At 39.1% G+C, this 16180-nt stretch overlaps 1 protein-coding gene across 6 annotated transcripts in view; it reads right to left on the bottom strand.

Annotated features, from left to right (window-relative positions):
- Positions 1–12750, bottom strand: part of ATP10D (ATPase phospholipid transporting 10D (putative)) — a 41696-nt gene extending 28946 nt beyond the window's left edge. The window contains exons 1-5 of one of the 6 annotated variants that reach the window (XM_057366748.1): positions 12706–12743; positions 11973–12052; positions 3971–4276; positions 2974–3168; positions 1826–2030 (exon numbers count right to left, since the gene is read on the bottom strand). In XM_057366748.1, the coding sequence (XP_057222731.1) occupies positions 1826–2030; positions 2974–3168; positions 3971–4236 (666 nt within the window). In that variant the 5' untranslated portion in view covers positions 4237–4276; positions 11973–12052; positions 12706–12743. Of the gene's footprint in view, positions 1–1825; positions 2031–2973; positions 3169–3970; positions 4277–11972; positions 12053–12470; positions 12582–12705 lie in introns of those variants that run through there. The other 5 variants (XM_057366747.1, XM_057366752.1, XM_057366753.1 and 2 more) reach the window with 5 other exon arrangements.
- Positions 12751–16180: the final 3430 nt, after the last annotated feature.

The following is a 16180-nucleotide window of genomic DNA, read 5'->3' as shown; positions in this document are numbered from 1 at the left end:
YTTATAATTTAATAGGAAATATTCACTGCTCACAGGGATTCAGTGCTAATGGCATGTTAGCTTCTCCATCCCAGTGAACCTGTGCATAGTTCAGCTAACCACATGAGGTGTAGAAGGAAAAGGAGATTAAACCCTTCCTAAGGAGAAGCAACATTTGACTATCTTGAAAGCAGCAGAGCTATGTCAGTTTGTTCACAAAATAGCTYATCATCCTCAGGAAGTAAGTCCTTGGCTGTTTTCAGTATTTCTCTTTGAATGCGTAGATGGTTGGAGACACTGTATTCTGCACCTTGCTGCTACTTAAGAGGCCTCAAGTTACTTTCCCAATTTYTTTCTTGTCATTTAAGCATTGAAAAAATAATAAACAAACCACTACAAGAGTTTCAGCTCCTGCTTCTTGCTTTCATTTTGCCTTGCCTTCTCTTAAAGGAGTCTCACGTGCAAGAACAGGTGCCCCATTGATAAACTTTTTCATTGTGTTTCTACTTGCTCAGTCACAAAGAAGCAGGACATAATACCCTTGGAAATTGATTAAGTGTCTATAGTTATTGTCTTCATATATTTTTAATTCAGTGTAGTTTATTCCTTTTCTTCTGAGATTAAGAAGTGGGAGAAGTCAGGCAGTCAACTCCTTGCATGGCACTGCCAGTTTTACTCAGCCTGACTTTATAAGGAGAAATTCCCAGGCTGGAGCTCACCTGGAGGGGCACTCAAAGTCTGCAAAACAGACCATGGCCATACATTCAAAAACCAAGCAATACTGACAAGAAGACTCTACAGTACTTTTCTCTACTTTTCTTTTCCTGTTTGATGACAAAAATGAATGGTCTTGGACGGTGAAGGAATTGACCCTTTTTTTTTTTTGGACAGTATGACTCTTCCTAGCATTTTGGTACAAGTTTTCAAAAATATTTCTGACTCAAATCAGACCTTGGTAGCCTGACCTGATATGAAGAACCACTGGAATTTTGCTTTGTGTAATAGTATGTATACAGAAGGATCAAACAGTTCTTTCTGCCTTGCTGTGTTAAGATTAAACCAAATAGTAAAAATAAAAACCAAAGTAAAAATAAAAGTAAGCATGKGACTGTAAGGGGATAAGAAACAGCTTTGTTCATGGATAGCATATCATGCTGCTGGTATTACCATACCACTAAGTAACGGCACTTCGAGACAACTCACTTCCTCACCACTGCTGTAAATTCAGAGGCAGTTCAGATAATTTTATCTCCAGAGGACTCAATAGTCTTTTGTTATGGAAAACACTGAAGCTCCCTGCTGTTGTTTTCAGCATGGTGTTTCAGCAGCAGAACTGAAGGCTGCAGAAATTTCAGGATTCTTTAATCTTTTAATATTGTCTTTGTTGCGCCAGCCTCCAGCATTTTGGCCACTAGGTTAATATGAAAGTATCATATGGGAGTAACAATGAGTTTGTAATATGCAGAAACAGTGAAAAAGATAGTACCTGCTCTTCTCTCTCCGTCTTTATACAGCACAGAAGTCCCTTCTAAAAAACTCCAATTTCTCACTCATGACATGTTAAGAACCATAAGTAACTTCTTTATGTTYACCTGAATTGTTAATTTCACTGGTTTTCATTACTTGAAATAGAACTGTCTTTCTCTGGGATATGTAAACATGCAAAGATTTGCTCCAGAACTGAAGCAACAAATTAGAACTGCGTCACCTAACACCTTGATTTTCAGGTGGGGATTGCTGAGCTACCATGAACTAGGCAGTTCAGAGGGCTAAGTTATTTGGGGTTCTTTAGTTCACTATCTATCACGTCAGCTTTCTTACACCACTAGAAATGCACAATTATCACCTGCTCTGAAAATCCTCTCACCACCTGTCTCTGCTTTAGATTGGTTTCTCCATCAAGGCCTGCCGTTTCAATGTAACAGATCCCATCCAGGTCACTAGAATATAACAGCACCATGTCAGCAGGAATGATTTCATTACGTGAAAGCCGGAYGAAGTCCCCAACATTGACATTTTTCCAGCACTCATCTATGTATTTCTTCTCCTTCCTGAAATACATAGAGGAACAGTGATTTTTTTTTTACAAAAGCATAAACTGAAACTCAGAAAACCCTACAGATGCTATTTGTGATGGCTGCTACAACACATTAAAAGTGACATTTTCCAAAATGTTTGTTTTCCCATAAGAAAATAGAGTATGCAAGAAAGAAAAAGAGTYCACTGTACTTCCTTTATCTTTGTATTTTACAAACTTGGAATATCCTTTTATGACAGGTGTAAAAAGAAAATAATTCTGTGGGCAGCACTGACATACACTCACAGAAGTATTTTGATGGTTAATTTAGAATATGATCAGTTTGCAYTCCTATCTTTTTATGATCCATGATAAAAACTGCCTAGCAGACCTGTCACTAGGAGACTCCATCCATGCCTGACTGGCACCCACAGTCTATAATATTGTAGTCTTGCACTATGGAATAGATGCAAACATTTGTACCAAACTGTGATGCACTCACATAGAAAACTATCTTGTACTGATTGGGGAGATGTCATTACATTATGAGTGATAAACTAACAGCCTTTCAGCCTCCCTGAAGCCATTTGAGAGATATCAAAGACACACCTTTCAAAACAAATGCTATGTACAACAATGCTTAACCAGGCAAAGTACCTTGGTTGATACAGTACAAACACATGTATGAACTCACTTGCCTCAAAGCAAAATTGTTTTTTGGCAAATTTTACACGTATTTGATAACCATTTAACAAAACTGGTGATCAAGTCTCYATTAGTCCCTGAGTGAGCTGATCTAAATAGCCCTGTTTTGGGCAGGGCATTAAGAGCAGATGACTTTCAGAGGTCTTTCCCAAATTACTTTATGATTCTCTAAGTATCCAGAAAGTAATCAAAAGAATTATTACCAACTTTTTCATGTAATAGTCACAATCAAATAATAATAACAATAAACCACAAAGACTGTTGTCTCTTACCTGCTATATACTTTGGTTACTAAGTTGTTTATCTGTTTATCCATTTTGTACCTTGAGTAATCTTCCAGACCATCCTTCACTGCAATAATAGTCAGAACCCCTATCAGAGGTAGCATTGTAATTTCCTTTTGGAAAGCTTCTACCAGAGGAACCCAGTTTAGGACAACTAAAAATAGGAAATACAAATTGGCAACTCTGAAACAAAGAGAAAACACAGGATTTAGCTGTGCTAGCAGACAATGATCCTTACTTCCCMACTCCATGCTATACAGACATTTAARTTATCAGTGATTTATATTTTTTTCACCTGCAATTTAAGAATTAACTATCTAGAACTGTTTTCACTCTCTTGTCAATAAACTACCTAGCTATACAGTTGCTTAATATATATGATCATGTGATGCAGAAACCAAGACCTTTCCTGCATTTTCAAACCTGTCCTCCAGGCACATGTTTTCCAGTGAGCTACTGCTGAATTTGCACCCTCAAATTTCCATGTCCTTTAAACTGAACTTTATCATCTCTTAGGGAAGATGATGTGTTTTAAAGAGGAAGCCATCCTGCAACCTCCCTGCATAGCTTGACAATTCAGCAGTTCTCCAAACAAAAGGAAGATGAAAAACATTGGCAATAGAGAAACACATAAGGGAAAGGACACTTGCAGGAAAGAAGCTGAAAATCCTAGTGCAGACTGGTGGGTGGCAGTGCTCCAAGAGCAAGCACTAGTTCAAAAGTCCAAAGAACAGAGTAAGTGGAAAGTACATAAGTTAAGGAGAAAAGGATGTATGAAAGTACATAAGTTAAGGAGAAAGTACATAAGTTAAGGAGAAAAGGATGTGGACACTCAAAGAAACTTTGGCCAAATAACATGCATCTTTTCAGAAGTGATTGGTCTGGAGGAAGAATAGGTTTTTAATACATAGTAATACACACAAACATTTAAATAGAATGATTCAGCTTCAGAAGAATTACCACAATCAAAAAAGAAGTTCCTTACCTGTGAAATTGTTCAAATAAATTCCGTGGTAAAAAATTCAATAAAGTATACTTAGTAGTCCGTATTTTGTTGTTCATGTACAGTTTTGATACTTTTTCATACTCTTCTTTAAAATGTCCCAAACAAGGTATCACTATCCTATGTTTGCCAGCAGTCTTTGATGGCTGACAGYACTTGCTACTTGAATTGCTGCTGCTGCATTCTCTGCCCTCTGTTGATATCAGTCGTTGCCAGCGGTATCGGGCCCAGCGGATGGGATCGGCCATTGTGCCTGAAGCACTTTATAATCCAAGATGTGTCCTCTATCTAGAAAAGTTTGAAAACAAAGCAAGTTGCACAACAACTCTGCAAAGGCTTTTCAACAAAAAGTCACAGTTACAGTTTTGAATAAGCCTAGGAAAAAAAGTAATTTCCATAATGAACWCAACCCAGACAGTTTATATAAGGTCAAGAACTTCTGCTTCAAAGATGGAATTTATCTTAATTTCATTAATCCTTTCAGGATCCTATAATCTGATTAGTCTGTTTAAAATGCACAATATTTTTGYAATACCAGCCCACCCACCAGTTTCTCATGCTGTAGTTTGGTGAATAGAGCAGATAAGCTGCTAATTCTGCAGAGAATAGCATTCTGAAAGGAATCTCATTTCAGACATCTCATGCAGCCCATGCTGATGGTTAACAAACCTTATTAAACTCAGAAGTCAACAATTTAGCAATAGGCATCTGAATACAGCCTGAGACACGAAGTGAGGAATTGCCAGTGAAAGGCACTAAATAGCTATCATGAACAAAAAACTTGTATCGAGTTAGAAAGAAGTTTGAGGATGTTTAACAACTATCMGAAGATGAATAAATTTTATGCCAATGCTTCTCCTCTGTCCACCTAGYCAAACTAGSATTCTACCCASGAATTTGTTTTCYTAAAGAAAGCTGAAGTTCATAGCAATAGGAGAGACTCACTTTCAACTACTGGTGATACTCATTTTATCAAATCACCCAAGGCAGTCAGGARAGGCCTCTTGCACAAACCATGCTTTAGCACAAGCTCAAAAATGCTGGGTTTTATAATGAAGTTTTTTACAATTTGCATTTTTTAACTAATGGTGCTACATTTCTTCCATATTATTCCATATTCCATTTATTCCATATTTTGTATTACTTCTTCCATAGAACAGCTCATCGCGTATTTGTTTAAAACTATAAATTACATGAGCCCAAAATCATCAGTACTTCTCACTGCAGATTACTTTCCTTACAACTGGTATCTTACTATCTGCATAGAATCTAGCAGTATTTTTTACTAAATCTCTTYCTAAATTCCCACAGAAAAGCTGCTTCTAGAACTTGCTGGATCTTCCTAAATGAAATCTCTTTACAACAGACTATCCTGTGTGGTTATCAAACTAATCCTGATTTTAGTTTCAATTAATTCAAGCTTCTATTCATGTAGTATCTTTCTCTGCTATTGAAAAATGGCACTCGTCCTGCTCAGATTCCTCCAAAATGTTGCTTTAAATAGTAATTTTCCAAAYAATCAACTTGACTACTTTATCCAAACAATCTTCGTTTACCTATATTCCTTAGTTCTTCTATCACAATTGCAGAATTCTTGACACATGGGCACAAAGTCTTCATCAGGTCCACTGGAATTCTTACCTCTACATCAACCATTCTTTTYTCAAAAAGCAGATTCTCCAAACTTCCTAAAAAGCTTGGAYGTCTGAGTCACTACCSTACAGCTCAAAMGCTTTTCTCTAATGTCCCTCTGGCYTCTTCACCTCATCAAATTAAGATGGGACATTTTTGTCCTATCACCATTAGATATGGATAGCTATTGACTGTCACAATGTCTCAGAAGACAATTATCATGTATGAAAAGCATGTTCTTCTTTGAAACCATGACCTGCATATGAAGGAGAGAAAAAAAAAAAAAAAGCCCTCTAGACAGCACTTCCTCTCAGCAGTACCCTACTGTTCTTCCAAGGCCCTTCTGCAGTGCTCCTCCAGACAACTTAAGGGATGATGAAGTCTGATGAAAAGGCTTTCCTTTTTTCTCAGTCCTAAACCTTATAGAGCCAGCAATCATCAGAAAAAAAAGTCAAGACTGAAGATCTAAGTATTGGAATTAAAGAAAAAAGCACTGAAAACTGAAGAATTTGAAAACATGACTGGCTGAAAAGAGGTACTATTTTTTTTCCTGCAATCACAAATTTTGGCAGTTCAACTACTAAAAAACCCCCAAATTTCTGGATTTTGGATAGAATTGTAATGGCTTGGCCATTTTGAGGAAACAGCAATTGTCCTTAACTGTCTCTGCTGTGCCAAATCTGTAATCGAACAGATTCTATGCAATGAGGGGCCTTTTCAAACAACTGTTTTAATTAAAAACATGCTGGATGATCAGGGAGAGTCTTAACATTATTTTTTTCTGTTAAATTTATCAGACTCTTTCAAGCTTTCATGTATCATACAGGGTGTATCAATTAACCACACTTTTGCCAGATAATCTGACATATCACTACATTCTGTTACAATATACAATCACCTTGTAGCAAACTTAAGTAAGCAAATGCCARGAAATTTCTCAAGATGCCACCAGCCAGATATTTGAGAGCAGGTTAGATTTGTAGTGAAAAATCACATTTGTCTTCATAGGACCAAGCAAACAAACATCTGATACTGATGAAGACGAAGTAAAAGTAAAGGAAGGAACTCTTTCTCAGTCTCCCAGGGCTAATGGGAATGTAAAAGCTTTAAAYAGCAGATCCTGTTCATTCAGTGAAAATTATACAGGCAAAATAACCTATACAGCTAAAATACACCTCACAAATTCCAAAACCTTCTAAATTCTAAGTCTTTTTTGTTTACATAATCTATTATCTTTTGTGGCTCTTAATACCCAGTGACCACTATTTATAAAAAAAAACAGTGAGGGGAAGCAGGGAGGAAGAGCACTGGACATTTCACCATGACAGCATGTTAGGATGGAATTCCTCACCACTGGTAGTGGAGCTAATGATTTAAACTCCATATGCAAAGCTRCTGAAGAGCAATCAGCCACATACACATCGCTGACTCTTGACACAGCTGCAAAACCTCTGCCCCACCCGTCCTCATCCTTCTTCAGAGAAACAGAGCTTAAAAAGGAACAGGAAACATCAGTTTCAGTTCTGTACACTGCATATTTTTGCCAGTATCTCCAGTATTTTAAGGTAACTACTTTTAAGAAAATTCTGAAGATCGTAGGGATGAGAAATAACTAACACAAATCCACCACACYGAAAACACTGTATAAGAAACAAAAAGTAATCTCCTATGACCAGAGAAGTGAATCAGACAATTAACAGACATCTTGGGAAAAAATGTATCCGGATTTACTAGTCTGCCAAAATGCCTTCTGACTCATCCGGGATTTGACTAAGATACCATTTTGCAAATGACTTTTTAAAAATAATTTGCATCACCATTTTAAAATAACACTTTTGAGGTTTCAAACTCCAGGAACCTCTTTTGCATTTTTTTACTCTTTTGAGTAATTTTATTCTTCTTCCTCATTAAATTTGGTTCACAAATATTGAATGCATTTTCTGTCAGAGGGAGTTTCATCAACTTCATGTTAGATTTGAAAGGATTAAGTCACCAAAGATCAAATTAAAGGTATTTAAATAATTTTTCTAAGAAATCCCTTCCCTTAAAACATTGGTTGACCCTCTTGTCATGTTATTTTTCATAGTAAAGTCTTGAGTTCCCCAGCTAATCTGAATTTAAAGTAGTAATACAAAACAGCAGATAAACACTGGTGTTTCTCTGTACACCGGCAAACAATACACAAGATGAGTTGTGTTGAAGCACTGYTTTTAGAAATTTATTTCTAAAAAATATGGTTATGTTTAAAAACCCCAAAAATAATGTTCATGCATTTGAAAACAGGAAATCTAAAGGATCACATGCCAAGTTTTGAGGACAGCCTCACACAAACTAGCCTGTCCTCATTTTCTATTCAAGAAAATGCTATTCAAGTGAACACTGCTTGATCTTGCTAAATGGAAATAGCTGATATAGTGGCAATTCAGGTGTCTTACACTGAAAAAGGGAAGCCCTTGTAGAAAGCTTACTAACATCACATGGTAATGATGAAATGTGGAAGGGAATTRTATGACACCAGATTTATTTGCTTTCTTGCTTTTTTTCTACACCAGTTCCCTCAAGTACTTTGATTTTTTTTCCTCTTCTAATAAAGCACTTTGAGATATGAAAAACTGGAAGGATGAGATACTGTTAACAGGAAATAGCTGGCTGTCATATCTTTGTCAGAGAAAGGCACAGYAGTGTCACTTTTACCACAGCACAGATCAACACTCTACACTCTCCAGGTCTGACCATCCTATATAACAATAAAAACAGGCTTTGAGAACTCTCTGCTAGTGGCAATGCTGAGAAAACCCCTACTTTTAAATCGTCTGTACCCTGGAGGAAGGGCCATTCATCAAAAAACCCTACGTAAGCACTCTCTTGTATGTGTATTCACATCTGTAAGTTGTTTTCCTTTCCCATCACTTCCCTTCCATTGTCTCTTGAAAATTCTGTCAGCTTCCAATTCTGTGAAGTATCACCTGCATATCTGCATGCAAGCCTTTGCTCCTAGCTTTCCTGCAGGAAGATGGAGTGACACTAATAATATCTCAGTTCCAAATACATTACTGGTAGCCTTTGGCAAATCACTAATCTTAGCAATCTTAGCAATCACTAATCTCTGCCATACCAGATAATTTCTTAAGATTGTTAGCAAAACAGATGTGTAGATAAATTAGCCTATGTTTATCCTGCTCTAGAATGGCAMCTTACTATTATGTTGTGGTCGTTCGCTCACGTGTCATGTGAAGTGCCTTACCATTTACCCTGGCTTCTCTTGACCACTTCCTCCCCTCTAACAACATCCTTCTCTTTTGCTGTGACCTCCAAATAGTCCTCATTCTTCTTTCAGAAAATTATTTGTTAAATGCACTTAGTAAATAACATATTTGAGAAGAGCGTTCCTCAGACCTATGTGTGTTTAAGGTGTGTGTCTCTATCCTGCTCCTTCTCAGGCAGTGTGCAGTGGGCCTTCATCTAGGCTAGTTTCCAGTAGGAAGTAATAAATCAATTCTTGGCAAACAGAAATACCATCAATAAAATTTCATTATCTTACCTGAAAAATGTTTACCTAAAGAACCTAAAAGGGAAGCAACTCAGACAATGAATCTCCCCAATAACATCTCTTTTTCTTTCCTCCCTACAAAAATATACCAGGATGTTCTGCAGGCCTGAGGTTCTGGGTGCCAAGGAATATAAAAAATGCTAACCTAGATGGAGGTCACRCTCCACAATCCTACAGAGGGGTGGATCACCCCCAATCCACACAAAAGATCCATTTAAACCTCTTAGCAGGTATTACTGCACAGGTTCACTAGCACTTGTGTCACCATACTGACAGAACTATACAGGCTACATGTTAAAAACTCCTCCTAATTATCCTTTAAAACTCGTAAGTYAGAAAACAATGCAGAAGCTTCGGGGAACCAGGGCCTGAAGATTAATTTACACTCTGAAGAACAAATACATCTTTTCTCCTGAGGTTTGTTACTTTCTCTGCAACATGCAATTTCACAAATCTGTTACACATCTTTGCAAGCCAATATGAAATGTGCCAAGACATTCTAATACACCAAATAGATCTGGATAAGAGACTTGTGGTGACAAGTTATGGGACAAACAGCCAAAAACCTGCAGGAACCCAAACTTCARTTTGAGAAAATGATGTGGTTATTTGCAACCATTTATTCTGAGATATATCTATTAAAAATATGTAAGAACTCTTGAATTAATAGTGGAAGACAGATGCTAGTATGAAAAGTCAATTGCTGTGGCACTATTTCACTATGCACTCCCACCTAAGAAGTCTAATTCAGCAGGGGCAACATTGAAAACTTGCAAGGCTTGAAATGCCTTGGATGTCAGAAAGGAATTCTTTTGGTTCTGAGTACATTAAGTCAGCCATCAACAGCTCTTCACAATGGAAAAACAATCAGCAGGATGCATTAAAACCCCCAGGAAGTGTGAAGGCCCTGGCACAAGTATGAATGCAAGGCAATTTAATAGTAAATCATACATGCAGTAATACTGGTTAAWGGACTACAGTGTGGGTGCAGAACACAAAAGCAGAAAATCTCCTTCACTGTGGGTAAAGTTATTGAGGATGCCAATCAGATCTTGTACCTATAGACACAAGCAAAACATACATTAGCAAATTTTAGGTTTACATTTCAGACAAACCCTGTATTTCTGCTACAGGTAACCATTTTCAAAACAGAACTGATTGCTGGAGAATGACTTTATGTAAAAATATTTTACATCCTTTTCTCCATTAATCAGAAAAGTTCTGCTTTATGCCCTGTTCTCATGTGCCACATTGGTCTCAAAACTGTAAACCATAACGTCCCAGGTAAAGTTTTACTCTTTGATGATTGTCTTTTCACAGAGGTATATATTTAGCTTAAGGTCACACAGCACTTAGTCACTACAAATGCTTTGCTATGTGTGAAATTCACATTAATTTCACAGTGAGACTAAGGTGTGGGCCATGTTAAAAATTTATACTCGTGTTCATGTGATGCAGAAGGATGTGATTTTTTTTGTAGCAGTGTACACTCCCTGTGTTACTGTAAATAGTTTTAAAGGAAATGGATTCACATTGGTAACACTGCTGTTTTTTAACTATGCTTATTTATTTAAAGGGCCAAAATTCTATTGTGTAGATAAGGTCTAGGGAACTCAAAGAAATACTGAAAGTACCTGTTACAGAAAGAAACCACACTTGAGTTCCTAAAATCCTAGGTTAGTTCTTTGACTAGTTGTTTTCATTCTTCTAACTTTCTAAGAGACCTACATTTACCAGCTAMTCAAGAGTTCCAGAAATTCCCAGGGCATCCACTGAGGTTTCCAGGTCTAATGCTCTAGGGTTAATGAATTTTTGACAAAATCAACTCTTGTACAACCTCAGGAGGACAATCAGATTTGTCACAGAACAATAAAACTCTTGTACAACCTCAGGAAGACAATCAGATTTGTCACAGAACAATAAAACCTGCTTGCTGCTTGGGGATATATTGAGAGGAATAACCTGTGAATCCACTTTAACCAGTAGAAAGTTCCTGTAAGGCTATAAAACATGACTCTTGAGATGATATTTCAGATCTGAAAGTGACAAGTAACCTACAGCAATTGAGGGCTCAACAACAAATGTGTATCTTTAAAAGTGTTATTCATAAAAATGAAGCCAAAATACACAGAAGCCTGAAAAAATATATGCAAGGAGTTAAAAATGCTCAAATTCTCATTCTAGTAACCCCAAAACTATTTAAGACACTACAAAATCAGTGCTGTGAATAGCTGAACTGAGTTAAAAGTTAATACTGAACAGAATAGTTTTCACTTCTAATTCCCACTCCGGGCTTTGTCAACTCCTTCATAATCAGTCTGGTACTTACTGAACCTGGTTCTCACTGATCTGCAAGACTCAAAGACAATAGCATTACTAGATTTCCCAATTCATCATTGCAGCTGTGAAAGTACTCATGTTGGCACAAGCAAGGTGGGACATGAAYGTGTGATTAATATCTTTGAGTACTTCCATAAAGCACTAGGTTCAGTTTTAGCCTAGTTTTCACCAAAAACAAGTATCAGCTTTGGCTCTTGCCTCTGAAAYYCAGATCATCCAAGGTAGTGGCAAWTAGYAAAAGAATGTGATCCTCACCTGTCAGTCCTACCTTCTCCTTCTGTAAATAATAAGTGCCCACACACTAACTGTAAAGAATCATCTAAAACAATGACTTCAGATCAACTGTGGAATTGCAAGAAGAGCTAAGTGAATTTAATTCCACTTTGACCTTAGGTAAACACTAAGTGCCTCTCTGCTGAAAACCACCACTAATGAAAAGAGGAATAATGACAATTTTTTTACCTCTTGGTGATGATTTGAAGACAAATGTTTGTAAATAAGAGGTTTCTCAAAACTGTGGTCATTGGTGAGATGTGAATACCCTGTAAGTATTGCTTTGTAAGTATTACAATAATAGCGATTTCGATATTAAAAGTACATTTTTCTTCAGTTGCTGCATTTCTGACAAGAATTTGGATTTTTCTTTCCCATCCTTGTGAACACTTTTTATAATTAAGTCCGGTAACTACTGCTGGGATCCAATCCTGTGAGTGACCTTGTATACCCTGCACCCGTCTGTACTTTCCTGAAGTTTCAGGAATTTCCCTGCGAACTATATGGACTTAAGTCTACTTCCTTGCCATGAATCTGTAAAGTAGTAAAAAGCTGTCCCTTCAGTCACCGCGTGAACTATTAAAACAAAAGCTTTTGTTTCTGCAGTCAAAGTCGAGAAGATTAACATATGCAATGGCGGGAGGGGCTCGTGGCCCAGGGGATATTTGCAAACACAAACCCACAAACCTTTTCCCTCAGCCCGGCCGTTCGGGCCCCGCCGCGCTCCACAGGGGCCGTTCCGCTCCGGTCCCGGTCCGGCCGCGCCGCCCGGGGCGGGCTGAGGGAGCTCCCCCCGCGGCCGCTGCTGCCGCGCTTCCCCCGCCACGCCTCGCTCCAGAGCCCGCCACCGCTGTCCCCCCGCGCCTCCAGCCACACACCGACCCCGCGGGCGAGCTGCCCCCTCAGCCCGCTCGGGGCTTACCGATGGATCCGCACACATCCCCGGGGAATGGCCGCGCTCCCGCCCCGCCCCGCCGTGCTGCCCGGCCCCCCGGCCGTCTCCGCCCCAGCGCCCCTCACCTGCCCGGCCCGGCCTTTGGCCGCTCATTCCCTTCGCGTCTTTCCTGCTTTATTTCTTCTCCCTCGAGRAGTGACTGAGGTGGGACCCGAGCCGCGGCCGGGATCCCTTCCTAAAGCGGCTCCTCCGCACGGCCCGGGGCTCCGGGTGAGGGAGCCTTGCTCGTTGGAGTCCGTGTCGCTCGCCCATTTCAAGGTGAGTTATTGTTTAAAGGTTTGTTTTTACCTTTGGGCCTCAGCACATGGAGGCTGTGGTAGGAGTGCGACTGTCACAGAACCTGATGCCCTTGACAGCTCTTCAGGGAAATGATGTTCTTAATCTTTTACAGTCATTTACAGCACTGAAAGCAGCTTGGCCATTCTAAACATCAAGCTTTCTAGCCACTGGGCTAATCAAGGTTAGCAAACACTTTCTCTTGTTTTCTAGGAAGAAAGCCTCTGGCCATTGAGAAACTGCTCAAATTGCCTTAAACAAATCACTGCCAACCTCAGTGATATGTTTCATCAATAGCCCTTGTGAAGTCCCACACTGTCCTTTTGGATTTTCTTGACTTCCAGGGCACTTTTGAAGGCTGCCTCTTACAATGAAATCTCATGGTCTTTTACGTGAAAATGAGAAGATTCCTGGTTCAAGACGATCTTCTGCTGAAAAAGAAAGAAGGGAAAAAAMMCACTAGGAAACGGTAATTTCAGGTCTCTTGGTCTCTATTGAAATTGACTGGGGTTACCAGTATTTGTCCAGTGTCAACAATGAAATCATAACAGAAAGCTGTGAGTGCTGTGCTGAGCAGTGGTTCTTGGTTTGTGTTCTCCTTCCCATGCACATGGTGTWGTTTTCCTCTGTTGTACTGCATCCTAGCATGCCCTGCACCCCTGGCCACACACTGAAAACATTTTGGGTACAGTGAACTTCTGCTGATTCTTTGGAGTGTCCATGTAGCTAGTAGGAATTTCAAAACATATTGGCATGTCAGATGGAATAAAAATTCTACATGAAGGAAGTCTGAAAGTKCTGCCTTGAAATTGTGCAAGTTCTTCTTCTTGGCAGGAAAAGATGGGGAGTTTTTTCTGTTTCCTTGTAGGATCTGCTACCTTTGCTGGCTCAGGTGCTGTAGGAAAGAGGAATCAGCTCTGGGGGAGAGCAAAGCAAGCTGCTGCAAAACACAAGGTGGTAGCAGGCTTTGCCAAACCCCAGTTAAAGTGGTTTAATTGGCTAGCATTGATTTGTTGGAATTTTCAAGCGGGCAGAGATAGTTGAGAAAGAAGAGAAACATCACACAGCTTATAACCAACTACAGCTACTGTAATCACATTGCAGCTGWAAGTAATTCATATCCAGAGTCTCACATTTCCCATTCATGTTTTTTCATGCATGACAGTCCATTCTGTAAGCCTACAACTACAAAAGGCATTATTTTGTTTCCCTTGTTTGTCCAGCAATAACAATTTCCTCAGTTAGGCCTGTACATCAGTGCACTGCAAAAATACCTGTCCAAACCAAAATGAGCTACCCTGGCTGCCAGAAACAGCACAGCTGCCTTAGTGCAGCACTCTGTGCAGTTTAATTAGATGTGTTGAAGCAGAGCGCATGAGCTGTTTGGAGAGGTAAGGCTGATCAGGTGAGCGGGAGGAATTGCTGACTCCTGACTTGGCTGTTACGTACACATTTTCACTTCGACCCTTCTGCACAACTGTCCAGGAGTGTGAGTGGTCTTGATCCCAAGCACGCAAAGCAACCATACAACATGTCTGAAGTGTAATTAAACTGTACATATCCTGGGAAAGAGTAACTACAAAGTAGTTACAAACTACATAGTCACCAGAGATAATGCTTGATTGAGAAATCTCACTGATAGCTTTTCTGGGTGAGGGTAATAATACTGAATGTCATCCACACAGATAGATCTTTTTTTCTTTTTCCCAGAGAGATCTGCAGATGTCTTTTATATCATCTCCTGAACTGCCACATGAAAACCAAAAACTGAAATTCAGGTCATCCAGGGTAGTGGCAATTAGCAAAAGAATGTGATCCTCACCTGTCAGTCCTATCTTCTCCTTCTGTAAATAATAAGTGCCCACACACTAACTGTAAAGAATCTCTAAAACAATGGCTTCAGACCAGCTTTGGAATTGCACAAAAGAGCTAAGTGAACTTAATTCCACTTTGACCTTAGGTAAACGTTAGTGCCTCTCTGCTGAAAACCACCACTAATGAAAAGAGGAATAAWGACAATTCTCTTACCTCCCGGTGATGATATGAAGACAAATAKGTTTTTAAATAAGAGGTTTCTCAAAACTGTGGTCATTGGTGATATGTGAATACTCTATAAGTATTGCTTTATAAGTATTAAAATAATAGTGATTTCGATATTAAAAGTACATTTTTCTTCAGTAGCTGTATTTCTGACAAGAACTTAGATTTTTCTTTCCCATCTTTGTGAATAATTTTTCATAACCAAGTACAGTAACGATTATTGTGATCCAACCCTGTAAATGGCCATGTCCACTCTGCACCCCTCTGTACTTTCCTGAAGTTTCAGGAATTTCCCTGTGATTTATATGGACTTAAATGACACAAGAGCCATTGATGACTCAAAACAGTTGGAGAACTCTGTGTATTTCAAACTGTCTATGTGTTCATGGCTGCAATAACTCTGCACGTACAAGCATGAACAAGTCATCCAGCTGGCACTGTTGGGCACACATGAAAGAGAGGAACTCACATGAACTGCCAACTAAAAGTGTTGGCGGACTGAAAACTTTCCCATGAAGACCTGAAAGGAAGAGGGAAATTCCTCATAGCATGCTATCAAACATTTCCCAGAGCAGTTCAGGTTGATGGGCTGCAAAAACCTGGGTATGATTATTCTCTGAGAAAATCTCTTCCCCAGAGGAGMACCATACCCAGTGATGATTCCAGTGCCAAATCCACATAAATAGCAGTGCCAGTGGGGATTTGAGGTTGTAGACTTAGATGGTTATCATTAATGCAGTGGGGATACTCCCAGATTAGCTTAGTGCATTCATACCAGGTCAGTGGATATACTTGAGAGATCCAGTGTAAATATTGACATGTTTATATCTACTCTAGTTCAAATATATTTGAAGATGTGGTGGCATATTAATAATAAACTATAGCCAGAAAGGGAATTGATTATTATCCAGTAATTTCATAATGCTTTACTTCCTTAGCTCTGCAGTAAACCCAAAGAATTTAACTGCAGCAGAGATTTCACAAAAAAAAACCCCTTGAATTTTAAATTACATTGAATTATTGTTYACCACATCATTGGCTAAATGATGTGTTTAGAGTCCTAAGCAATGTTGYCAGTGCAAAGAAGGCTGTTGTGCTTATCAGTAAGGTAATTTCTTACTACAAG

Source organism: Malurus melanocephalus, unplaced genomic scaffold (assembly GCF_030028575.1).
Source record: "Malurus melanocephalus ecotype Western Australia unplaced genomic scaffold, MMel_1.1 scaffold_71, whole genome shotgun sequence".
Taxonomy (NCBI): domain Eukaryota; kingdom Metazoa; phylum Chordata; class Aves; order Passeriformes; family Maluridae; genus Malurus; species Malurus melanocephalus.
Note: the sequence above shows the minus strand (reverse complement) of the source record. Positions and strands in the feature narration are given on the sequence as shown.